This window comes from Pristiophorus japonicus, chromosome 12 (assembly GCF_044704955.1).
Source record: "Pristiophorus japonicus isolate sPriJap1 chromosome 12, sPriJap1.hap1, whole genome shotgun sequence".
NCBI classification, from domain to species: domain Eukaryota; kingdom Metazoa; phylum Chordata; class Chondrichthyes; family Pristiophoridae; genus Pristiophorus; species Pristiophorus japonicus.
In genome coordinates this window covers 84527852-84553638 of record NC_091988.1, presented here as the reverse complement: position 1 = coordinate 84553638, position 25787 = coordinate 84527852, and the positions used below count along the sequence as shown (strand labels likewise).

Below are 25787 nucleotides of genomic sequence, written 5' to 3'. Positions count from 1 at the left end.
CACTGCACTGGCAGAGGTGCCGTCTTTCGAATGGGACCTTCAACTGTGGCCCCATCTGCCCTGCCGAGAGGCTGTAAAAAAATCCTATGGCACTATTGGAAGAGCAGAGCAGTTCTCTGCATGTTCTGGCCAATATTTATCAGACTGAAACGGGGGCTAAAACGGTTAACTTACAAGAACAGGCTGCGTAGACTTTTTTTTTTACTCAAGGAATAAAAAACCAAGAGTAAAGGGTGATATAATTAAGATGCAGATCATTAAAGGAATTGGTAGGGAAAAATTATTTCCTCTGATTGGGGAGCCCAGAACAAGGGGACAAAAGATTAAAGTTAGAGCTCGGATGTTCATGGTAATGTTAAGCAAAACATCACACACACAGTTGTGGAAATCTGGAACTTTCTCCCCCACTTGACTGTGGATGCTGGGGCTCAACTGAAAAATTCAAAACGGAGATTGATTGATTTGTGTTAAGTAAGGGTATGAAACTTTATGGAACCAAGGTGGGTAGATGAAGTTAAGATACAGATTAGCCATGATCCAATTAAATGGCAGAACAGACGCAAGTGGTTGAATCGCCTACTCTTGCTCCTATTCAGGTAAATGTAGTAGATCCCATGTCACCATTGGATAGAGAGGTTAGCAGTTCTCCTGATACCCCAATAAATACCCCTCAACCAAACACTGACGCGAGAAGCAGTCATGCATCAAATGGACAAGTGAGGAGCTCTCACCATTTGACTATTTCCAGTTTATGTCAGGCTGGGATGCAGTCCAACATCAAGATTTCCCCATTCAACTTGTACCCCCTTGATATTAGAGTGATGAGCAATTCTCAATTTAGGCCAGTGGATCTGTAACAAACTTCACCCCCACAACCCAAGGGAATAATTTTCCCAGTTGGTGCTACTGCCAGAGAGCCTGGCCTGTGCACATTGGTGTTTAAGGGAGAGCATCAGACGAGCTTTCATTGCTACATAAATGAGGCACGAGCCTTAGGATTGAATTAAGTCAACTTGGAGAATGGACACAGACTCCTTCTAGAGCTCCCAGAATGATGATTGTTAACAGAAACTTGCATTTATATAGTAAGACGTCTCTAAGCACTTCAGGAGGAGTGTAATCAGATATAAATTGACACCAAGCCAAAGATGACTTCAGGACAGATAATCAAACTCTTGGTCAAAGAGGTAGATTTTACTGAGCATCTTGGAGAGGCAGAGAGGTTTGGAGAAGGAATTCCAGACTTCAAGCCCTGGACAACTGATGACACAAGATGCCAGAATTCCAAAATATAGATCTTTTACCAAATCACTGTTTGACTTCACTAACCACCCCTTTTGTAACTAACCAGTTTGACTGGTGGGAAGTATGTTACATAATGAAATTTAAAACAATTACAGGATAACCCTGAAGTGATGTTAAATGTGAAACACATTCAGCAGAGTTACAGTACATGTGGAGGCCAAAACACACTAGCTGCAGTGGACATTGAACAAGGTGGCCAATTAAGGAGCTATTGCTTTGGTCTATTCCCTTGGCACTGGAGGGAGACTATAACCTGCTCACAACTTCTGGCTGACTGAATGCTGGGTGTCTGTAACCCCCATCTACTTTCTGTAGAAAGATGGCAGCAGCTCCTGATTACTTACATCCATTTAAAGTCACAATATTTACTTCAGAGGGACGAAGATTTTCACACAAGTTGTGAAGGAGAGAATTAATAGAGGCTTTCAAAATTATGAAGGGTTTTAATAAGGGGTGGGTGAGGAGAACACTTTGTGGCAGGAGGGTCAGTAATCAGGTGACACAGGTTTAAAGGTAATTGGCAAAAGAGCCCAAGGGAAGAGGAAAATATACGCAGTGACTCGTTATAATAAATCTGGAATGCAGTGCAGTGCACTGAAGAATAGTAGATGCACATTCAATAGTTACTTCCAAAAGGGATTTGGATATATACTTGATGGGGGAGAAAACCTCAAGGCTATGGGATTAATTGAAGAGAACATTCAAATTGTCAGTACAGGCACAAAGGGCCAAGTGCCCTCCTTCTGTGCTGTACTTGCAGATTCCATCCTTTTAAAGGCCACAATATTAGTCCGGGTACAGCCTAGCTTCAAATGCCCAAGAAAAAAAGTGACAGGTTGTGAGATGGTCAGTAAAATATAGGCCTCATGTCTTTCAGACCAGAGGTTTTCAACCGATGGTCTGAGATTATTGCAAGGGGTTTGCCAAGTGTTCTGGGAGTTAAACAAAAAGTCAGCTTTAAGAAACATCTTGTAAAAAGTGGGAACCGAGCGGAGCAAACTGGTGGCTCCAGTGGAAACTCAGACCTCGGCCGCGACACGCACCTTCGTTTCCCCCCCCCCCCCCCCCAAAATGTGTGTGATGGCGGCAGCTACCATTAAGCCCAGGCTCCCGCTCGCTGAAGGGAGAAAGATGGCCATGCAGATGCTGAGCACAGATCTCCCACCCCAAGCTCTCAGTCCTCCACTCTCATAGGGTCCCTGAGATATTTCTTGACCCCCCCACCCCCCCAGACTTGTCCCAATTTCACACTACGTGGGTTGGTGCTCCCCTCCCTTGGATTAACTGGGGCAAGTTGCTGTTTTAACCCCTTGCTACCATTGGGTTATAGTTGGTGACCATTCAGTTGTAAGCATTCCTTGACCATTGAAATCAGCCAATAGCAGATCCACACACTGTTCCATTTCAGATTTGAACTTTTGTTATTTGTGCATATGGGATTGTCAATCAAATGAAGGGGCAAAGAAATAGGCAGCACTGACCGGTAGGAAAAGGAGCTGCTTTGGTCAAACAATAAGTCACAGTCTTTGGGGAGAGAGAGAGAGACCAGCAGAATGGCACAATGAGGAAACTGTTGACAATTACTAGCAAAACTGAAACAGAGTGGAAACTCATTTAAATAATCTGCACTAATTTCTCTCCTTTTCCCCACCCTTCCATTTTTGCTCCTGTTGTCCAAGTATTGACTCACACTGTACGGGTACAATGTCTCAAATCCAGCAACCTCAGGACCGAGACTGAGCCGATTTCAGACAAGAAAATCAAGAGCGTATGTATGCCACCAAGACAGACAAAGTACTAATGGTTGCATGGGGCAGGTCAGATCGGGGGGTCATTCAGCAAGGCTTGGAGCAATTGCATGCCATTTCAAAACATCGCAGCAGTCAATAACTAGTCCAGCCCACTGGTTTTTGGACAATAATTCTGGATTTTATTTTACTGATCAAATGGAATTCTCAAATGTCCAGTTTTTGGACAATTGCAATTTGAGATATTGTACCTGTAGTATAATTACAAATGTGCTAGCTGCCCTTTGGTGCCTAACCTCATTCATTCTGCCACTGCATGCGAGTAGTCTTGCTCAATCAAGAAGTTTTAAAACCAGCAGACCCAATGGTTCTCAATATTGGCCTCGAGCTAGGATTTCAACCTTCCAAGATTAATCTGGACACTGCTGTAACCAACTTTGTATTAATTTCCATAGTTTTTCTACCTTGTGTTTGGTGTTAAAACTCTGTCATATTTTTATAATTATGTATCTGGACTTATATATACACTGTACAGCCAGCAGAGGGCTCATTCCCCAGAGTCCCAAGGAATCTCATAATCCCTTGGGAACAAGGTATTTAAGAGTGCTTCACAGGTTGGAGAGGCACTCTGGAGACCTGCAATAAAAGACTAAAGGTCACATTATTTTGAGCTCAGTTTTCAGTCTGCCTCTTTCTCCATACACTACAGCTAGGTCAAAGGCTGGCTTGCAATTTAGCAGAGAACTGGGACCAACGCATGTGCCTGAACAGTTGGTGAGGGAGTGGTGGCCTTGGAGGGAAAGTGTGAGTGGGATGGGTGTGGGGACAGTATTTTCTGCAGCATCACTATAGAGATTGGGAGCAACACTGGGAATTGTTAGAGAAAAGTACTTGCGTTGTGTTACAGGAAGACTTTGTTTAAGGCCCCGCTCCCTTGTTAAAACTGCCAAAGGTTGAGAACCCCCTAATTTAGATGACTGAAGTTCAAACCACCAAGACTGTTATGTACATTAGCTGGGTTTTATCTGCCACCGGAGGGCACGACTGTCAGAGTCCTAATGGTCACTGGTAGACACATGGACGCCGTGTATATATAATGTTGGCAGCCATGATGAATCCTCAGAGTAAATAAACTGGAGTAAGGTCACACCTAAACTAGCTAACCGTACTTAGCCTCATGGAGTTATTCGATACTTAAAGACTACAGTACTTAATCCAGTTCAACACCAAAGACTAACTCAAGCACAAGTCACACTTCAAATTTATTAAAGAATTTTGACAAATAATGGAGACGCCCAATTGACAGAAAGGAGTCAGTTGCGTTTCCTGGACAGTCGGAAGGCCACCATAGCGGCTGAGATCAGGGCCCCAGATGCCAACGTCATAGCCATAACCAGAAGCACCTCAGAACTTGCATCACCTGCAGAGAATGAGAAGCCATTGGAGTCAGGAGTCACTAGACTGGAATGGGATTTTCATAAAATCAACACTCACCCAGAGAAGAACTCTGAATCTCCTCGCGAGTCTCGACAGCTTCACTTCCCACCGAATGAACCAGGTCCTTCAGATCAGCATCCAGAATGATCAGGGGTCCGAGGGAGGCATCACCCTCCCACACAGGCTCCGACTCTGCAACAATTAATTCCATCCAGTTACAAACATCCAACAATAGCCCCAACACCCAATACCACCACAACATACCCAGCTCAGATAGGACCTCCCTCCTGCCCCTGGAGTGAAGTCTTCCTCCAGATCGCAATCTCAGGGCTCTGCAGTTGCCCCCATCACAACAGGCACAAACCTCATTGGATCCTTCCACCAGGGACAGGTCCAATTCAGTCACCAGGGACCATCTAAACAAGGAAGCAAGCCATTGGTCAGAAGCATCCATACGCCAAAAACAGAGGATCACCATTATTGGGTAGATTTCACTCACCGGTTGGCTGGCTTCTGGAAGGAACAAGCTTTGTTGACTGAATCTGGCCTTTGATCTGCTGCAGCTACTTTCAGGTGGCAAGTGATGAAGATCTGCAGGAGACACATGCACGAGTTACTCAGTGTCAAACGCTCACTGTCTCAACATCTGGTCTCCTCTTACCAAGTCCCTGTCATCTTCAAAGAAGCGGAATGCATCCAGCTTGAACTGAAGCTTATCCAGGTGATCTCGCGGTGACACGAAGGAAGAAAAGGAGTCTTCGTCTCGGCTGTCCAACAGGCAACTGGAAAGAGGGTCGGAAAAAGCTGCATCATTAAGAATGGATTCCCTCCACCAAACAGTTATGAGAGTGACTTATGCAGCCCAGATAAAGACCTTACCCGTTGAAGTCAATAATGTTGTATCTGGGGGTGGAGGCCTGGTCAGGGCTCAGTGTAGCTACACAGCGGTCAATGTACAGCCTCAGTGGCATGTGGTTCATGGTCATAACAGAGGCTTCAATGTGAATGAGGTCACCCAGGTGGTAGATATTGGAGGTATGCTCTGCACTCCAGTCAGCTAGAATGAGAGAGAACGAACAAACAACAGACATACATTGCTTTATTGATTCCAAGGAACAGGTAAACACAGGTATTGCAGAAAATGGAGTTTAACTGCCCAAAGAAAAACACAAAACAAAAAAACAAAAAATACAAAAAAGGGCACGTGAAAAGTGTTTCGAGTGTCCCCCAGATCAGGGGGCACTTGATTTAATTATGGTTTTATCCAAAAGAGTTGTAGACAATTGACCATCACTTACCAGTCATCAGACGCAGGGAGAATGACAGATGACCCTCTCCCTCCTTGGTGGAGGAGAATGGGACCCAGGTGGGCTCGATTGCATTGCTGCTCACTGTCCTCTTCCTGTGCGAAGGAGCAAGGCCAGCTTTACTTCAAATTCACAACGCCATTGAAGGAAACATAGAAAATAGGTGGAGTAGGCCATTCGAGCCTGCACCGCCATTCAATGAGTTCATGGCTGAACATTCAACCTCAGTACCCCATTCCTGCTTTCTCGCCATACCTCTTGATCCCCTAGTAGTAAGGATTATATCTAACTCCTTTTTGAATATATTTAGTGAATTGGCCTCAACAACTTTCTGTGGTAGAGAATTCCACAGGTTCACCACTCTCTGGGTGAAGAAGTTGCTCCTCATCTCGGTCCTAAATGGCTTACCCCTTATCCTTAGACTGTGACCCCTGGTTCTGGACTTCCAACATTGGGAACATTCTTCCTGCATCTAACCTGTCTAAACCAGTCAGAATTTTAAGCATTTCTAAGAGATCCCCTCTCATTCTTCTGAACTCCAGTTGATCCAGTCTTTCTTGCTACGTCAGTCCCGCCATCCCGGGAATCAGTCTGGTAAACCTTCGCTGCACTCCCTTAAGAGCAAGAATGTCCTTCCTCAAGTTAGGAGACCAAAACTGTACACAATACTCCAGGTGTGGCCTCACCAAGGCCCTGTACAACTGTAGCAACACCTCCCTGCCCCTGTACTCAAATTCCCTCGTTATGAAGGCCAACATGCCATTTGCTTTCGTAACCGCGTGCTGTACCTGCATGCCAACCTTCAATGACTTATGTACCATGACACCCAGGTCTCGTTGCACCTCCCCTTTTCCTAATCTGTCACCATTCAGATAATAGTCTGTCTCTCTGTTTTTACCACCAAAGTGGATAACCTCACATTTATCCACATTACACTTCATCTGCCATGCATTTGCCCACTCACCTAACCTATCCAAGTCACTCTGCAGCCTCATAGCATCCTCCTCGCAGCTCACACTGCCACCCAACTTAGTGTAATTCACAAATTTGGAGATATTACATTTAATCCCCTCATCCAAATCATTAATGTACAATGTAAACAGCTGGGGCCCCAGCACAGAACCTTGCGGTACTAGTCACTGCCTGCCATTCTGAAAAGTACCCATTTACTCCTATTCTTTGCTTCCTGTCTGACAACCAGTTCTCATTCCATGTCAGCACACTACCCCCAATCCCATGTGCTTTAACTTTGCACATTAATCTCTTGTGTGGGACCTTGTCGAAAGCCTTCTGAAAGTCCAAATATATCACATCAACTGGTTCTCCCTGGTCTACTCTACTGGAAGCATCCTCAAAAAATTCAAGATTGGTCAAGCACGATATCCCTTTCACAAATCCATGCTGACTTGGATCTATCATGTCACCTCTTTCCAAATGCGCTGCTATGACATCCTTAATAATTGATTCCATCATTTTACCCACTACTGATGTCAGGCAGACCAGTCTATAATTCCGTGTTTTCTCTCGCCCTCCTTTTTTTAAAAAAAAGTAGGGTTACATTGGCTACCCTCCACTCGATAGGAACTGATCCAGAGTCTATGGAATGTTGGAAAATGACTGTCAATGCATCCACTATTTCCAAGGCCACCTTCTTAAGTACTCTGGGATGCAGTCCATCAGGCCCTGGGGATTTATCGGCCTTCAATCCCATCAATGTCCCCAACACAATTTCCCGACTAATAGGATTTCCCTCAGTTCCTCCTCCTTACTAGACCCTCTGACCCTTTTTATATCCGGAAGGTTGTTTGTGTCCTCCTTAGGTGAATACCGAACCAAAGTACTTGTTCAATTGGTTTGCCATTTCTTTGTTCCCAGTTATGACTTCCCCTGATTCTGACTGCAGGGGACCTACGTTTGTCTTTACTAACCTATCTATAGAAACTTTTGCAGTCCGTCTTAATGTTCCCTGCAAGCTTCCTCTCGTACTCTATTTTCCCTGTCCTAATCAAAGCCTTGGTCCTCCTCTGCAGAGTTCTAAATTTCTCCCAGTCCCCAGGTTCACTGCTATTTCTGGCCAATTTGTATACCACTTCCTTGGCTTTAATACTATCCCTGATTTCCCTTGATAGCCACGGTTGAGCCACCTTCCCTTTTTTATTTTTACACCAGACAGGGATGTACAATTGTTGTAGTTCATCCATGCAGTCTCTGAATGTCTGCCATTGCCCATCCACAGTCAACCCCTTAAGCATCATTCACCAATCTATCCGAGCCAATTCACGCTTCATACCTTCAAAGTTACCCTTCTTTAAGTTCTGACCATGGTCTCTGAATTAACGGTTTCATTCTCCATTCTAAATGCAGAATTCCACCATATTATGGTCACTCTTCCCCAAGGGGCCTCGCACAATGAGATTGTTAATTAATCCTCTCTCATTACACAACACCCAGTCTAAGATGCCCCCCCCAGTTGGTTCCTCGACATATTGGCCTAGAAAACCATCCCTTATGCACTCCAGGAATTCCTCCTCCACCGTATTGTTTCCAGTTTGGTTAGCCCAATCTATATGCATATTAAAGTCACCCATGATAACTGCTGCACCTTTATTGCATGCACCCCTAATTTCATGTTTGATGCCCTCCCCAACATCACTACTACTGTTTGGAGGTCTGTACAAAATTCCCACTAACGTTTTTTGCCCTTTGGTATTCTGCAGCTCTACCCATATAGATTCCACATCATCCAAGCTAATGTCCTTCCTAACTATTGCATTAATCTCCTCTTAACCAGCAATGCTACCTCACCTCCTTTTCCTTTTATTCTATCCTTCCTGAATGTTGAATACCAATGGATGTTGAGTTCCCAGCCCTGATCATCCTGGAGCCACGTCTCCGTAATCCCAATCACATCATATCCGTTAACATCTATTTGCACAGTTAATTCATTCACTTTATTACGGATACTTCCTTGCATTAAGACACAAAGCCTTCAGGCTTGTTTTTTTTAAACACCCTTTGTCCTTTTAGAATTATGATGTAGTGTGGCCCTTTTTGTTTCTTGCCTTTGTTTACTCAGCCTTCTACTATTGCTTGTTACTTTTCTACCATCTGTTTCTGACTCCATATTACTTCACCCTATCTCGCTGCATAGGTTCCCATCCCCTTGCCATATTAGTTTAAACACTCCTGAAAGGAGAGCCCGTCAATCATCCACCTTACCTGGGATAATGGCATTGAATGGGGACAACTGCTCCACTGGTTCTCACAATGACTCCTCCAATATGGCTCGGCCTGTAGTACAGGTGGGTGGTATAAATCAACAAGTCATCAGTCATCTGGGAGAGAAAAGAAGATGATCTGGTTCGGGTCATGTACAGAACAGTGGAGTTATTCTTGGACAAGAGTGCACAGTGTTTAAGGAAACACACGCAGCCCTTCATTCTTCTGTTAACTAACTAGAGCCCCAGCCCTATCCAAAATTCATTGAAAAAAAAAGATATTGTAGGCCACTCAGGAAAGGGAGCCTTTATCATCCACCAGATGCATTTATACAGCACCCTTCACATAGTAAAACATTCTAAGGCACTGGAGAACAAAATTTGGCATCAAGCTTGCTCAAATAGGTAGGTTTTAATCTGTGTCTTAAACAAATGGAAAGTGGTAGAGAGGGAGAGGAGCTTAGGGAAGGAAAAACCTGCGATCATGACATAATCATGATATCTGCTCCATTGGGGAACACAAACAAGTTTAACAGTCACTTATGGTAAAGCAGTCTACATTCCAACAATCCTGAGAATTCCTTCAAAGGATTGTCTTTAGTCTATCACCATTTCACCAGAGAAAAGTTGTGTCTTAACTCTCAAGGCACCTCCCTACTTGGTTAAAAATGCCTCAATCTTTCCCCCAAGTCTTTCAGCATAAAGAATCTCTTGAATATTCAAGTGATTTCCCATGATTCATTCTACAAAGGGTCCAAAACTGCATGGAACCCCAATGATCTCAAAAAAAAAGAGACTAAGCCACCAGACATGTATTAAAAAAAATATATAAATCTGCCCTCTCACCCATGTAGCTACAACCCTTCATCTCACACCTGCCACTGCTCAGGACAGTCTATTAACCTTGCACTTAAATCCAGAAGCGCAGTTTTGATTCAAACAAAAAAAGGTTGAATCCAGAAACAAAACCTCCACAAGTGCCCCCTCATCTAAATAGTCTGAACACAGTCTAATCAAACCTAAAGCTTAGATTAAAACAGTCATACTGTTACAACATAATAGCAGGAATAGGCCATATGGCCCCCCTCAAGCCTGCTCAGCCAATTAATACGATCATGGCTGATCCAATCATGGACTCAGCTCCACTTCCCTGCCAGCTCCCCATATTGGTTAAGAAACTGTCCATCGCCTTAAAATTTATTCAGTGACCCAGCTTCCACAGCTCTTGGAGGCAGCAAATGCCACAGAAATTCCTCCTCCTCAGTTTTAAATGGACAGCCCCTTATTTGAAGATTATACTCCCTAGTTCTAGTCTCCATCAGTGGAAACATCCTCTCTGCATCCACCTTGTTAAACCTCCTCAATCTTATACACTTCAATAAGATTACCTCCAATTCTTCTGAATTCCAATGAGTAGAGGCCCAACCTACTCAACCTTTCCTCATAAGTCAACCCCCTTAAATCGCCAGAATCAACATTCTGAACTGCCTCCAAAGCAAGCATATCCTTTCTTAAATATGTAAATCAAACTGTTATATGTAAACTTGTATCTACTTTAGACAGCCACCAGAGGTCTCATCCCCTGGAGTCCCAAGGGATCCCATAAACCCTTGGGAGCACAGGTATTTAAAGGAGGCCTCATAGGCTGGAGAGGCACTCGGCAATAAAAGACTAAGGTCACACTTTACTTTGAGCTCACAGTATCCAGTCAGAATCTTTACTCATACTTAACAACTGTACACAGTATTCTAAGGGTGGCCTCACCAATACCCTGTATAACTGTAGCAAGACTTCCCTGCTTTTATACTCCATCCACTTTGCAATAAAGGCCAAGATTCCATTGACCTTCCAGATCATTTGCTGTACCTACATACTAACCTTGTGTGTTTCATGCACCAGGATCCCCAGATCCTGCTGCACTGCAGCTCTTGCAATTTTTCTCCATTTAAAGTAATAACTTGCTATTTGATTTTTTTTTTCTGCTCAAGTGCATAACCTCACACTTTCCAATATTATACTCCATCTGCCAAATTTTTGCTCACTTAGCCTATCTATGAGCTTTTGCAGGTTTCTGTCCTCCTCACACATTACTTTTCCTCCCATTTTTGTATCAACAAATGTGGCTACATTACACTCATCCAAGTCAGTAATATTTGTCAATTGATCATTGCATTTCCAAGAATTGCATAGAATATACAGCACAGAAACAATCCATTTCAGCTCAACTAGTCTGTGCCGATGTTCCTCCTCCCAGGTACCCACTGGTTGGCAGAAGGTTTTAGATCAAGAATCACATTACCTTTACTGTGCTGTCACATTCATGGAGCCCATAGTGAAATAGGACAGTGTGGTTCTGAGAGTAGACCCCAGTTGGCCAACAGCCTGTTGACCCCAGGGTCAGATCAGCTGCTTTAATCAGGTGCCTGGTTCCAAATAAATCCATCTGTACACTGACCAGCAGGTTCTGCTCTCCACACTGCACCATCACAGTCTGCAGTGGAGACACACTTCGCCCCTCAGACTTACTGAAACTGGAATCAAAAGCTGGGCCAGGAGGGACATGAGTGGCCTTCTCAATGCTCCATGGGAAGTCCCAGTTTCTAAACCGCTGCCTAGTATCAGAGCAATAAACAACTCCAATCAAAACCAACAGAGGCCCCAAACCCTTCACTAGTTGCCCCATAATACAAACTACTGCAGCTCAACTGTGCTCTGTGAGGAGCTCCCTGATCCCCTTTTATACACACAGCCTGCAGTCACCTGAAAACAATTGGAGCAGGTGTGGTTCAACTAAACCAATAGACTATCCAACAATCTTACTAATTGGTTGTTTCCAGAAAGTTTTTCACACAGACTGGGTCAGTGATCGGGAGATGCTCCAGGTTGGAGACGATCTGATGTACAGAGCCCGAAAGAACATACATTCTATTCAACCAATGTAAATTTAATCATCTTCAAATAATAGACCTAGATTTTATTAAGTGCAATGAGAACAGTTAACTGAAATAAGTCTAGTTACATTCCCGTACCATTGCCTGACTCCACACCTGCTTCAGTTCATCCTCATCATACAAAGATGGCTGGGGAAGCAACTGGTGAGGAGGACAAAAATTCTGCAAATGGATATAGACAGGCTAAGTGAGTGGGCAAAAATTTGGCAGATTGAGTATAAGGTGGGAAAATGTGAGGTTATCCACTTTGGCAGAAAAAATACAAAAGCAAATTATAATTTAAATGGAGAAAAATTGCAAAGTGCTGCAGTACAGAGGGACCTGGGGGTCCTTGTGCATGAAACACAAAAAGTGAGTATGCAGGTACAGCAATTAATCAGGAAGGCAAATGGAATGTTGGCCTTTATTCCAAGGGGGATAAAAGCAGAGAAGTCCTGCTACATCGGTACAGGGTACAGGGTATTGGTGAGGCCACACCTAGAGTACTGCGTACAGTTTTGGTCTCTGTATTTAAGGCAGGATATACTTGCATAGGAGGCTGTTCAGAGAAGTTCCACTAGGTTGATTCTGGAGGTGGAGTTTATTTTAATAAACTGAGGCGGCACCACTAATATAATTAAACATCTTCACCTATTAAACTAAAATAAACTCATAATGTAAATCACAATATTATTATTCGTGTCGATAAGATTTTCCTTTTCCTGCAGTACCCATCGGTCGCAGGAGGAATCGAGGGTACCGATGGGCACCGCATGCTCCCTCTCCAGGGCCACCCGAGCATGGACAAGATCACGGAGGTGAGACAGGAAGCCTGAGCGACCCCTCCCCACCCTCAGGCCGCACTCAGTCTGGGCCTGTGAATGTTTGTCAAGTATATGCAGAATATTCTTTCTCTCTCGATTTTCAGTGGAGAATATTTTTCCAATTGAGCCTCCCTCCTCCCCCACTCCTGACCCCACCCCATCCCCAATTCCCACACCCTGCCCCACAACACATGCCCGCCCCCTGGCTCCTGATGCCCATCACCTGTCCCCCCTCTCCCCTACTGCACCCCACCCCTTCAACTGGCCATTATCTGCCCCAGCACTCGCACTGCTCCCAGCCCGAACCATGCCAAACCAGTTGGCTGGGCATCGCCCACTGCAACTGTCCCTACCCCCCCAACCCCTTCCCCTACCTTCCTGCCCCACCGACTTCCATTACCCTGGACCCTGACCCAGACCCCCCCAAGCCCCAGCCTTGGAATCCCAGCACCTGATCCCTGAACAATGCCTCACTCAAAACGGACAGTGTGGAACTGAAGCAGACATGGAAGCAGACCCCAGGTTTGACTTCTGAACTTGTCCTGAGCTTACTCATCTTGGCCATGGCAGTTCTCAATTTGTACCGGTGTCTCGAGGTTATTGATGGGGGACATTGCCCCTGCTATAATTCCTTGCCTTGCTGATTAATTGATTTATGGAGTGCTGTGGTGTGTTGTTCATCACCTTGGCAGGAAGATGTGGAGGAAGCTGGCTGTTGGGGGATTAACCGCCCCCTCAGGAACTTGTGGTTTGGTTTCGGCAGAGGCTGTGCTCAGGTAGTGCGGCGCGGCCCCATTGGAGGGTGAATCTCGATGCACCATGTTTTACCGTGGTTACACTGTGGTTATAAAATGGACAATCCATTTCTACATCCAATAAAAATAATGTGTTTATATAGCGCCTTTCACAACCTAGGATGTCCCAAAGCACTTTATAGCCAATGAAGTACTTTGGAAGTGTGGTCACTGTTTTAATGACAAAATCATAGACAGGGCCTCGGTTTAACATTTGATCTGCAAGCTGGCACCTCCGACAGTACAGCACTCCCGCAGTATTGCACTGGACGTAATAGCCTTGATTACCTGTTTAATTCTCTGGAGTACGACATGAACCCACGACCTTCTGACTCAGATGTGAGCGTGTTACCCATTGAGCCATGGCTGATCTGTTGGGCCTCTATTGTGTATAATCTTCCACAAGGCCCCGATAGCGATCAAGAGAGAGCTCCTGGACTTCACGTGAACAATACCAGGAGAGATCGACTCGTGTAATATATAAAACTGTTCAATGAATGGATAAGATGCGGAGGCGGTAACCCAGGCAGAGCAGCCAACTTGCTTTCGATATATTCCTGGAGGTTTCATCATGTGACCTCCAACCCCCCTCAATCCATTGATCACCCAACATGTCCATCCTGATGGCATGCCAATTGGAGAGGGAACTCTCTTCCTTACCCAGTTGGGTGATTCTGAGTCAAACAACCTTTTTATCTCTTCTCTAATATTTTTAAATCATCAATAAACAGAAATGCTCAGAGAAAATGAAAAAGATACAATTTATTTTAATGCCCCTGTGATTTTTCTGCTCGCGGCAGTGTCCTGGAGATTCATCTTTATTTCCTGGAGACTCCAGGGTAAACCTGGAGGGTTGGCGACCCCATATCCAGAGCTGGCCGGTTTTCCCGCACAGGGTCATTTTCATATCAGAGTCCCTGAAATTTTACAATGTTGGGTGGAGAGAGTTGGGGGAAGGAATGCTGATCTCAACAATGACCCCTAACCTGACAAGGTCAAGAGCCCCTACACCTGTGTAACATTACCCTATCTCACACCAGACACTCATTGTGAGCTGGAAGAGTGAGGCCGACCATTTAGCACCCGATCAAGAGTTCGTTTTGTGCTGTGGGTGTGGGATGTAAAGACAGTTGAGGCTATCCTCAAACTTACTTTTTAAGCTGAGTCCGTTAAAGCCAGCAGAGAAAGAGAATTTGTAGATTTCCATTTCATCAGCCTGGGTTGAATGCATACCTCGAGTCCCAGAGGCTGAAGGTGAAATGTCAATTTGTTTTAGTTTGGGTTTTTTTTTGTTCTCCACTCTGCTGTTCTCCTCACCTGAAGGCTTTCCCCTATGTTTTGGGTGATATTTCTGGCCTTAGTGTTTTTTGTAGTTTTCAGGATCACTGGAATATCATCCATGTTAAAAACTGCTAGTTTCACCTTTTTAAATTTAGGTGATAGCCTTAGCGATGTGAAATAGGCCTTAGCGTTCTATTCAGTCGTGCAAGGCTGGCGTCCATTTCAACAGCCATTGAGTATGCGTGTTTTTTTTTTAAAAAAGAACTTTTCCCACCAGGGGACCTGGTCTCCATCATTAACATTATAGAACATCTTTTATTCTAGCCTTTGTTGCTTTATAAAATAAACCCTATCAGCCAACTGAGGAACTCCATTTCCTTCTTCATGGGAAGGCATACCATAGTTCTGCTTCTACTTGTACTGTGGGGCAGGGGGAAAAATCCATGATTTATTAATCCTGGCATTACAGCAATGTACTTGTATGCAACATCTCATTTTATTCTCCCATCTCTATTCTGCAGCATGTGATTAGTGATCAATACTGGTTGAGAAATTACAGGCCCCATAGCTATAAATGCCCTTCATTTGTCCTCAACAAATACAATTAGATGATTGTCAAGAGTCAAAAAAAAAAAAAATCACTCAAATTGATTCTCCCGACAGCCTTTTACTTCAGATCCTCCCCATAGTGCTGAGTTATTGCAGCTTTTCTTCAGCATATTTTTGGGCCAGCAATCATTTGGGTGGATTGCCAAAAGTAGCACTCAATGATAACCTAGGCCATAATTGGGCACAAGTTTACATTCAGAAGCACTATTCTCAGCCTTGCACAAGGAGGATGTTATTTATATATATATATCTCAAGTAGGCCAGGTGATACAGCTGTGCCAAAAGTAGAGTTGGCGATAAATGGGCTATAATCAGGCACTCGTTTCCACTTTTCAGCAAATATGGGCAATAACCTGCATCTCAGCTTTTATATGGGCACTAAATGGGAGATGTGCCAAAAGTATAGCCCCAAGATTCTTACTGAGATTCCTCAGCCTGATGTGCTTATGAGCCCAGCCAATGCATGTTTACACTCTATTTAACTGGACAGAGAGGGAGGAGGGGAAGGCAGCATCATAAATTAATCCTCTCCTCCCCACTGCACTTTCCAGACAGGATGTCCAGATGGTGATCAGGAGCAGGAATCTTTGGCTAACTTGCCTCCTCCCTAGCCAAGGGGCAAAGGCCAACTCTATTCCCCCACACTGCTCTCCTTGCTGAGATTGGCTAAAATTGAGTGGACCAAGCAACAAACTTAGGATTTTCTGCTCTGTTGGTCTTAACATTTTTAAAGGCACTGCCTCTTGTGGTGCTAAGTACAGGGGAGATCAGGCATCAACTTTGCCTTGGTGGGTAGTTCTCTCACCATGGAGAGAGAAGATCAAATGCCACGCCAGAGACTGGAGCACAAAATCAAGGATGACATTCAATTCAAGTACTGCACTGGCAGAGGTGCTGTCTTTCAGATTCTGCCCTCAAGCAGCTGCAAAAATCCCATGGGACTATTGGAAGAGCATGCTGTTCTGGCCAATATTTATCAGAATGATCCTGGGGCTAAAATGGTTAAATTATGGGAGCAGGCTGTTTAGACTAGGTTTTTATTCCTCGAGTATAGAAGGTTACAGGGTGATCTAATTGAAATTTAGATTAAAAGGAATTGATTGGGCTAAAACTATTTCCTCTGTTTGGGGAGCCTAGAACAAGTAGGCATAACAATAAAATTAGAGCTACGATGTTCAGGGCTGATGTGAAGCAAAACAAAGTTGTGGAAATTTGGAACTCCTCCTCCAAAATGACAACACTGGGGCTCAACTGAAAAATTCAAAACTGAGATTCATTGATTAGTTAGATAAAAAGTTATGAAGCTTTATGGAACCAAGGCAGGCAGATGAAGTTAAGAGTGCATGGTTGGTGAGGCCTATAAAGGCTCAGCAGCAGCGAGGCAGGAGTGCGTGGTTGGTGAGGCCTATAAAGGCTCAGCGGCAGCGAGAGGCATACCTGTGCAGCTACAGCAGGGAGAGAAGGCAAAAAAGTAGAAAGAAATCAAAAGGTGACGTCACAGCCAAGAGGGTAAGTGATTGGCGAGTAGTTTTTCTCTTCTATAACAGAGAGTAACTTTTAACATTGTTGTTGCCAATTTAAGTGTATCTAAGGGTTAAGTCATGGCAGGAGAGCTTGGTCGGGTGTTATGCTCCTCCTGTACCATGTGGGAACTCAGGGACGACACCAGTGTCCCTGACGACTGTATCTGCAGGAAGTGTATCCACCTCAAGCTCGACAGTCGGCATTGCGGAGTTGGAGCTGCGGGTGGATTCACTCTGGAGCATCCACAATGCTTAGAATGACGTGAGTATCACGTGTAGCGAGTAGGTCTTACCACAGGAGAAGGGTCCACAGCCAGCTAGGGAATGGAAGACCAGCAGGAAGAGTAGTGCAAGGAAGGTAGTGCAGGAGTCCCCTGTGGTCATTCCCCTGCAAAACAGATACACTGCTTTGGGTACTGTTGAGGGGGGATGACTCATCAGGGGAGGGCAGCAGCAGCCAAGTTCATGGCACCGTGGCTGGCTCTGTTGCACAGGAGGGCAGGAAAAAGAGTGGGAGAGCGATAGTGATAGGGGATTCAATTGTAAAGGGAATAGATAGGCGTTTCTGCAGCCGCAACCGAGACTCCAGGATGGTATGTTGCCTCCCTGGTGCAAGGGTCAAGGATGTCTCGGAGCAGCTGCAGGACATTCTAAAAAGGGAATGAGATCAGCCAGTTGTCGTGGTGCATATTGGTACCAACGACATAGGTAAAAAAAGGGATGAGGTACTACGAAATGAATTTAAGGAGCCAAATTAAAAGTAGGACCTCAAAAGTAGTAATCTCTGGATTGCTACCAGTGCCATGTGCTAGTCAGAGTAGGAATCACAGGATAGCGCAGATGAATACGTGGCTTGAGCAGTGGTGCAGCAGGGAGGGATTCAAATTCCTGGGGCATTGGAACTGGTTCTGGGGAAGGTGGGACCAGTACAAACTGGACAGCCTGCACCTGGGCAGGACTGGAACCAATGTCCTAGGGGGAGTGTTTGCTTGTGCTGTTGGGGAGGATTTAAATTAATATGGCAGGGGGATGGGAACCAATGCAGGGAGACAGAGGGAAACAAAAAGGAGGCAAAAGCAAAAGACAGAAAGGAGATGAGGAAAAGTGGAGGGCAGAGAAACCCAAGGCAAAGAACAAAAAGGGTCACTGTACAGCAAAATTCTAAAAGGACAAAGGGTGTTAAAAAAATAAGCCTGAAGGCTTTGTGTCTTAATGCAAGGAGTATCCGCAATAAGGTGGATGAATTAAATGTGCAAATAGATGTTAACAAATATGATGTGATTGGGATTACGGAGACGTGGCTCCAGGATGATCAGGGCTGGAAACTCAACATCCATTGGTATTCAACATTCAGGAAGGATAGAATAAAAGGAAAAGGAGGTGGGGTAGCATTGCTGGTTAAGGAGGAAATTAAGGCAATAGCTCGGAAGGACATTAGCTTGGATGATGTGGAATCTATATGGGTAGAGCTGCAGAATACCAAAGGGCAAAAAACGTTAGTGGGAGTTGTGTACAGACCTCCAAACAGTAGTAGTGATGTTGGGGAGGGCATCAAACATGAAATTAGGGGTGCGTGCAATAAAGGTGCAGCAGTTATAATGGGTGACTTTAATATGCACATAGATTGGGTTAACCAAACTGGAAGCAATACAGTGGAGGAGGATTTCCTAGAGTGCATAAGGGATGGTTTTTTAGACCAATATGTCGAGGAACCAACTAGTGGGGAGGCCATCTTAGACTGGTGTTGTGTAGAGAGAGGATTAATTAGCAATCTCGTTGTGTGAGACTCCTTGGGGAAGAGTGACCATAATATGGTGGAATTCTGCATTAGCATGGAGAATGAAAGTTAATTCAGAGACCATGGTCCAGAACTTAAAGAAGGGTAACTTTGAAGGTATGAGGTGTGATTTGGCTAGGATAGATTGGCAAATGATCCTTAAGGGGTTGACTGTGGATGGGCAATGGCAGACATTTAGAGACCACATGGATGAACTACAACAATTGTACATTCCTGTCTGGTGTAAAAATAAAAAAGAGAAGGTGGCTCAACCGTGGCTATCAAGGGAAATCAGGGATAGTATTAAAGCCAAGGAAGTGGCATACAAATTGGCCAGAAATAGCAGCGAACCTGGGGACTGGGAGAAATTTAGAACTCAGTAGAGGAGGACAAAGGGTTGATTAGGGCAGGGAACATGGAGTACGAGAAGAAGCTTGCAGGCAACATTAAGACGGATTGCAAAAGTTTCTATAGATATGTAAAGAGAAAAAGGTTAGTAAAGACAAACGTAGGTCCCCTGCAGTCAGAATCAGGGAAAGTCATAACGGGGAACAAAGAAATGGCGGACCAATTGAACAAGTACTTTAGTTTGGTATTCACTGAGGAGGACACAAACAACCTTCCGGATATAAAAGGGGTCGGAGGGTCGAGTAAGGAGGAGGAACTGAGGGAAATCGTGTTGGGGACATTGATGGGATTGAAGGCCGATAAATCCCCAGGGCCTGATGGACTGCATCCCAGAGTACTTAAGGAGGTGGCCTTGGAAATAGTGGATGAATTGAGTCATTTTCCAACATTCCATTGACTCTGGATCAGTTCCTATGGAGTGGAGGGTAGCCAATATAACCCCACTTTTTAAAAAAAGGAGGGAGAGATATAACAGGGAATTATAGACCAGTCAGCCAGACATCGGTAGTGGGTAAAATGATGGAATCAATTATTAAGGATGTCATAACAGCACATTTGGAAAGAGGTGACATGATAGGTCCAAGTCAGCATGGATTTGTGAAAGGGAAATCATGCTTGACAAATCTTCTGGAATTTTTTGAGGATGTTTCCAGTAGAGTGGACAAGGGAGAAGCAGTTGATGTGGTATATTTGGATTTTCAGAAGGCTTTCGACAAGGTCCCACACAAGAGATTAATGTGCAAAGTTAAAGCACATGGGATTGGGGGTAGTGTGCTGACATGGATTGAGAACTGATTGTCAGACAGGAAGCAAAGAGTAGGAGTAAATGGGGACTTTCAGAATGGCAGGCAGTGACTAGTGGGGTACCGCAAGGTTCTGTGCTGGGGCCCCAGCTGTTTACACTGTACATTAATGATTTAGACAAGGGGATTAAATGTAGTATCTCTAAATTTGTGGATGACACTAAGTTGGGTGGCAGTGTGAGCTGCGAGGAGGATGCTATGAGGCTGCAGTGTGACTTGGATAGGTTAGGTGAGTGGGCAAATGCATGGCAGATGAAGTATAATGTGGATAAATGTGAGGTTATCCACTTTGGTGGTAAAAACAGAGAGACAGACTATTATCTGAATGGTGACAGATTAGGAAAAGGGGAGGTGCAACGAGACCTGCGTGTCATGGTACATCAGTCATTGAAGTTGACATGCAGGTACAGCAGGCGGTTAAGAAAGCAAATGGCATGTTGGCCTTCATAGCAAGGGGATTTGAGTACAGGGGCAGGGAGGTGTTGCTACAGTTGTACAGGGCCTTGGTGAGGCCACACCTGGAGTATTGTGTACAGTTTTGGTCTCCTAACCTGAGGAAGGACATTCTTGCTATTGAGGGAGTGCAGCGAAGGTTCACCAGACTGATTCCCAGGATGGCAGGACTGACCCATCAAGAAAGACTGGATCAACTGGGCTTGTATTCACTAGAGTTCAGAAGAATGAGGGGACCTCAGAAACGTTTAAAATTCTGACGGGAACAGACAGGTTAGATGCAGGAAGAATGTTCCCAATGTTGGGGAAGTCCAGAACCAGGGGACACAGTCTAAGGATAAGGGGTAAGCCATTTAAGACCGAGATGGAGGAGGAATTTCTTCACCCAGAGTGTGGTGAACTTGTGGAATTCTCTACCACAGAAAGTTGTTGAGGCCAATTCACTGAATATATTCAAAAAAGGAGTTAGATGGAGTCCTTACTACTAGGGGAATCAAGGGGTATGGTGAGAAATCAGGAATGGGGTACTGAAGTTGCATGTTCAGCCATGAACTCATTGAATGGCAGTGCAGGCTAGAAGGGCCAAATGGCCTATTCCGGCACCTATTTTCTATGTTTCTATACAGATCAGCCATAAATGAAATTAAATGGCAGAACAGAGTGGTTGAATTGCCTACTCTTCTACATTTACCTGAATAGGAGCAAGAGTCCATGGCACTATTTGCTATAGGGGTTAGCAGTTCTCCTGATGCCCAAATACCCCTTAACCAATACAGACTTGAGAAGCAGTTATGCATCATACAGACAAGTGAGGAGCTCTCACCAATTGGCTATCCCCAGTTTATGTCAGGCTGGGAGGCTGTCCATCATCAATATTTCACCCTTCAACTTGCACCCCCTAAATATTCAAGTGAAGAGTTTCATTCTATTCATAACTACAGATAATGAAGCAGTCCTTGACCACATACAGCAAGACTTGAACATTCAGGCTTTGGCTGATAGTTACTTGCCACATACCACACATGTGCCAGACAATGACCACCACGAGTCCAAACATCACCCGTTAATATTCAATGGCATTACCATTGCTGAATCCCCTACCAACATCCTGGGGGATACTATTGACCAGAAACTTAACTAGACTAGCCACATAAATAATGTGGCACCAAGAGCTGGTCAGAGACTGGGTATTCTGCAATGAGTGTCTCACCTGACTCCCCAAAGCCTTTCCAACATCTACAAAGCACAAGTCAGGAGTGTGATGGAATACTCTCCATTTGCCTGGATGAGTGCAGCTCCAACACTCGAAGCTTGACACCATCCAAGGCAAAAGCTGCCCACTTGATTGGCACTCCATCCAACACCTTAAACATCCACTCCCTCCAGCACCAGTGTACCATGGCTGCAGTGTGTACCATCTAAAAGATGCACTGCAGCAAATTGCCAAGGCTTCTTCAGCAGCACCTCACATACCCACAACCTCTATCACCCAAAAAAAGGATGAGGGCAGCAAGTCCATGGGAATACCACCACCTCCAAGTCACACCATCCTGACTTGGAAGTATATCACCATTCCTTCATTGTTGCTGGGTCAAAATCCTGGAACTCTCAACAGTACTATGGGAATACTGTCAGATAGACTGCAGCAGTTTAAGGTGGTAGCTCACCATCTTCTCAAGGGAAATCAAGGATGGGCAATAAATGCTGACCTTGCCAGCAACATCCACATCCTATGAATAAAAAAAATTCTCACTTTTGGCCAGCAGATAAGGAACCATTTTCCCAGTTGGTGCTACTGCCAGAGTCTGGCCTGTGCACATTTGATGTTTAAGGGAGAGCAATGGAGGAGCTGTCACTGCTACATAAATGACATGAGCCTTGGGATTGAATTAAGTCAACTTGGAGAATCTCCTTCTAGAGCTCCCAGAGTGATTACTGTTAACACAAACTTGCATTTATATAGAACGATGTCCCAAGGCACTTTACAGGAGCAAAATCAGACAAATACTACTTTAGGACAGGTAACCAAACTCTTGGGTCAATGAGGTGGATAATGAATATTGAGGCAGAGAGGTTTGGAGAGGGAATTTCAGACTTAAGGCCCCAGATGACTGAAGGCACACAATGCCAGAATTCAAACAAAAATTGATCTTTTATCAAACCACAGTTTGACTTCACTAACTAGTTTGGAGAGTGCATTACATAATTAAAATTAACCCTTAAAGGATGCTAAATGTGGAACACATTCAGAGTTACAGTACATGGAGGCAAAGACACTAACTGTAGTGGACATTGAACAAGGTGGCCAATTAAAGAGATGCTGCTTTGGTCTATTCCCTTGGCACTGGAGGGAGACTAACCTGCTCTCAACTTCCTGGCTGACAGAATGCTGGGTGTCTGTAACTCCATCTACTTTCTGTAGAAAGATGGCAGCAGCTCCTTATTACTTACATCCATTTAAAGTAAATATTTAAATCAAGAGTGGTGATTTAATAAAGGCTTTTAATAAGGGTTGGGGAGGAGAACACTTTCTATTGGTAGGAGGGTCAGTCACCAGGTGACAGATTTAAAGGTAATTAGCAAATGAGCCAGAGGGGAGGAGAGAAATATATGCAGTGAGTTGTTATAATAATCTGGAGTGCAGTGCCTGAAGGATAGCAGAAGCACATTCAATAGTAACTTCCAAAAGGGAATTGGATATCTATCAAGAGAAAACTTCAAGGCTATGGGGAAAGCAGGGTTGTGGGATTAATTGGAGAGAACATTCAAAGAGCCAGCACAGGCACAAAGGGCCAAGTGGCCTCCTATGCTGGGGTTAAATTAAAAAGCAGAACCACAAAAGGTAATAATCTCTGGATTACTACCTGAGCTATGAGTAAATTTGCATTGGTAATAAGAGCAAAGAGATGAACATGAGGCTCAAAGACTGGTGTGGGAGAAATGAGTTTTGATTCCTGATGCACTGGCACCAGTACTAGGGTTAAGAGGGAGCTGTTCCATTGGGACTAATATCCTGGTGAATTGAATAACTAGGGCTTTAAATTATAATGGTGGGGGTAATTCAGGTGAGGCAAAAATTTAAAAAGTCAAAGAAAGAAGGCAATAGGAGTAGTGTAGCGAAGGGGGAAATGATAACCAGAGCATGATAGGAAGGGATAGAATATATAAAAATGAGTGAATTAGAAAGTGGCATCAAAGCAGGGGGGGGAAAAAAAATGGTGAAAAGACAAAATTAAAAGCTTTGATTGCACACAGTAATCATAAGATCGATGTGTTGACAGCACAAATACATATAAAGGAGTATGATCTGATAGCCATGAGACCTAGTTGTAAGGTGACCAAGGCTGGGAACTAAATATTCAGAGGTATTTGTCAATTTGAAAGTACAGACAGAAAGGAAAAGGAGGTGGTAGCACTTAAAAGGATGAGATGTGCATGAGAAAAATTATATTGGCTCAGAAGATCAAGATGTTGAATCATTTTTTGTAGATAAGAAATAAGAAGTCACTGATAGGCAGTGTATACACTCCCCAATAGTAGCTATACTATTGGACAGAGTATCAAGAAATAATGGAGGCTTGTAAGAAAAGGTATGGCAATAATTATGAGCAATTTTAATATTCATATTGATTGGACAAATCAAATTGGCCAGTAGCCTTGAGGAAGAGTTCATAGACTATCTGGGATAGTTTTAGAACAATTGTGGAATCAACCAGGGAATCTTAGATCTGATAGAGACAGGATTAATAAAATTCTCATAGTAAAGGATCCTCTAGTAAAGTGATCATAGCATGGTTGAATTTCAAATTCAGTCAGAGGGTGATGAAGTTGGGTCTCAAACCAGTGTCCTGATCTTAAATAAAAGGAGGAGACTACAAAAAAGGTACAAAGGCAGAGTTGGATAAAGTGGACTGGGAAAATAGATTAAAGAGTAAGATGGTTGATTAGCAGTGGCAGACAAGATATTTCATAACTTGCAACAAAAATATATTCTAGGGAGAAAACCAAGAAGAACCATTTGTGGCTAACTAAGGAAGTAAAAGATGGTATCAAGTTAAAAACAATGCTGCCAAGATTATTGGGAGGCCAGAGGATTTGGAAATTAAAAACAGCAAAGGAAAACTAAAAAAAAGTGTAATCTAGCAAGAAATATAAAAGATAGTAAGAGCTTCTACAAGTATAGAAAGAGGAGAGAGAGAGTAGTTAAGGGACCAATATTTACTTTAGGAGGATGAGACTGGGGAACAGGGAAATGGCAAAGATGTTGAACAAATATTTTGTATCTGTTTTTAATGGTAGAAGACATTATAAACATCCCAATAGTAGATAATCAAGGGGCTGAAACTTAACTGAAGAAATATTTGGTAAAGTAATGGGACTAAAGATGGACAAGTCCCCTGGACCTGAAAGCCTGAATCATAGGGTCTTAGAAGTGGCTGCAGAGATAATGGATGTATTAGTAGCAATCTACCAAAATTCCCTGGATTCTAGAGGTCCCAACAGATTGAAAAACTGCAAATCTAACACCTATATAAAAAAGTGGGAGACAAAGCAGGAAGCTAAACCAGTTAGCATATCATGGGGAAAATGCTCGATTCCATTGTTAAGGAATCAGTACATTTGGAAAAGCATAATTCAAACAAACAGTCAGCATGGTTTTATAAAAAGGGAAATCATGTTTGACAAATTTGCTGGAGTTCTTTGGGGATGTAACAAGCAGGTGGGAAAAGGGTGAACTAGTGGATATGGTGTATTTGAATTTCCCAAAAGGCATTTGATAGGTGCCCCATAAAAGGTTACTACACAAGATAAGAGCTCATGGGGTTGGGAGTAATATTAGTTAGGCAATCCTGTATCCATGATAATAGAAAACAGAATCGGGAATGAATATGAATGGGTTATTTTCCAGTTGGCAAACAATAACTAGTGGGGTGCCACAGGGATCAGTGCTGGGGCCTCAACTATTTACAATCTATATTAATGAATTGGATGAAGGGACTGAATGTAATGTAGCCAAGTTTGAGGGGGTAGGGAATAGGCAAGGCAATCAGAGAGAATCAATTCAGGGGCTCAGACTGGAAGAGTCACCCCAGCTCAGCATTCCGCAAGGTAACAAATGGGAATCTTTTTAACCGCCACCATCTCCAGGCTAGATCCAAGGTCGTCCTATCCTCTCATCGAATGACAATATGACCAAACAATCCTCAATGCCTAATCCGAGGCGTACAAAACATGGGCATTACACTAAACATCTGCAAAACAAAGGTCCTCCACCAACCTGACCCCCCCCCCACCACCACCCACCACGGTGAGGCCTTGGACAATGTGGAACATTTTATATACACCTCCTCAGGAGCCTACTGTCAGCAA

At 43.9% G+C, this 25787-nt stretch overlaps 1 protein-coding gene across 1 annotated transcript in view; it reads right to left on the bottom strand.

Annotated features, from left to right (window-relative positions):
• LOC139276796 (zona pellucida sperm-binding protein 3-like) overlaps window positions 1-13590 on the bottom strand; it is a 42786-nt gene extending 29196 nt beyond the window's left edge. The window contains exons 1-8 of the mRNA XM_070894798.1: window positions 13454-13590; window positions 11315-11627; window positions 9017-9132; window positions 5789-5892; window positions 5370-5547; window positions 5152-5272; window positions 4990-5081; window positions 4855-4906 (exon numbers count right to left, since the gene is read on the bottom strand). Of these exons, the coding sequence (XP_070750899.1) occupies window positions 4855-4906; window positions 4990-5081; window positions 5152-5272; window positions 5370-5547; window positions 5789-5892; window positions 9017-9132; window positions 11315-11627; window positions 13454-13590 (1113 nt within the window). The remainder of the gene's footprint in view (window positions 1-4854; window positions 4907-4989; window positions 5082-5151; window positions 5273-5369; window positions 5548-5788; window positions 5893-9016; window positions 9133-11314; window positions 11628-13453) is intronic.
• Window positions 13591-25787: the final 12197 nt, after the last annotated feature.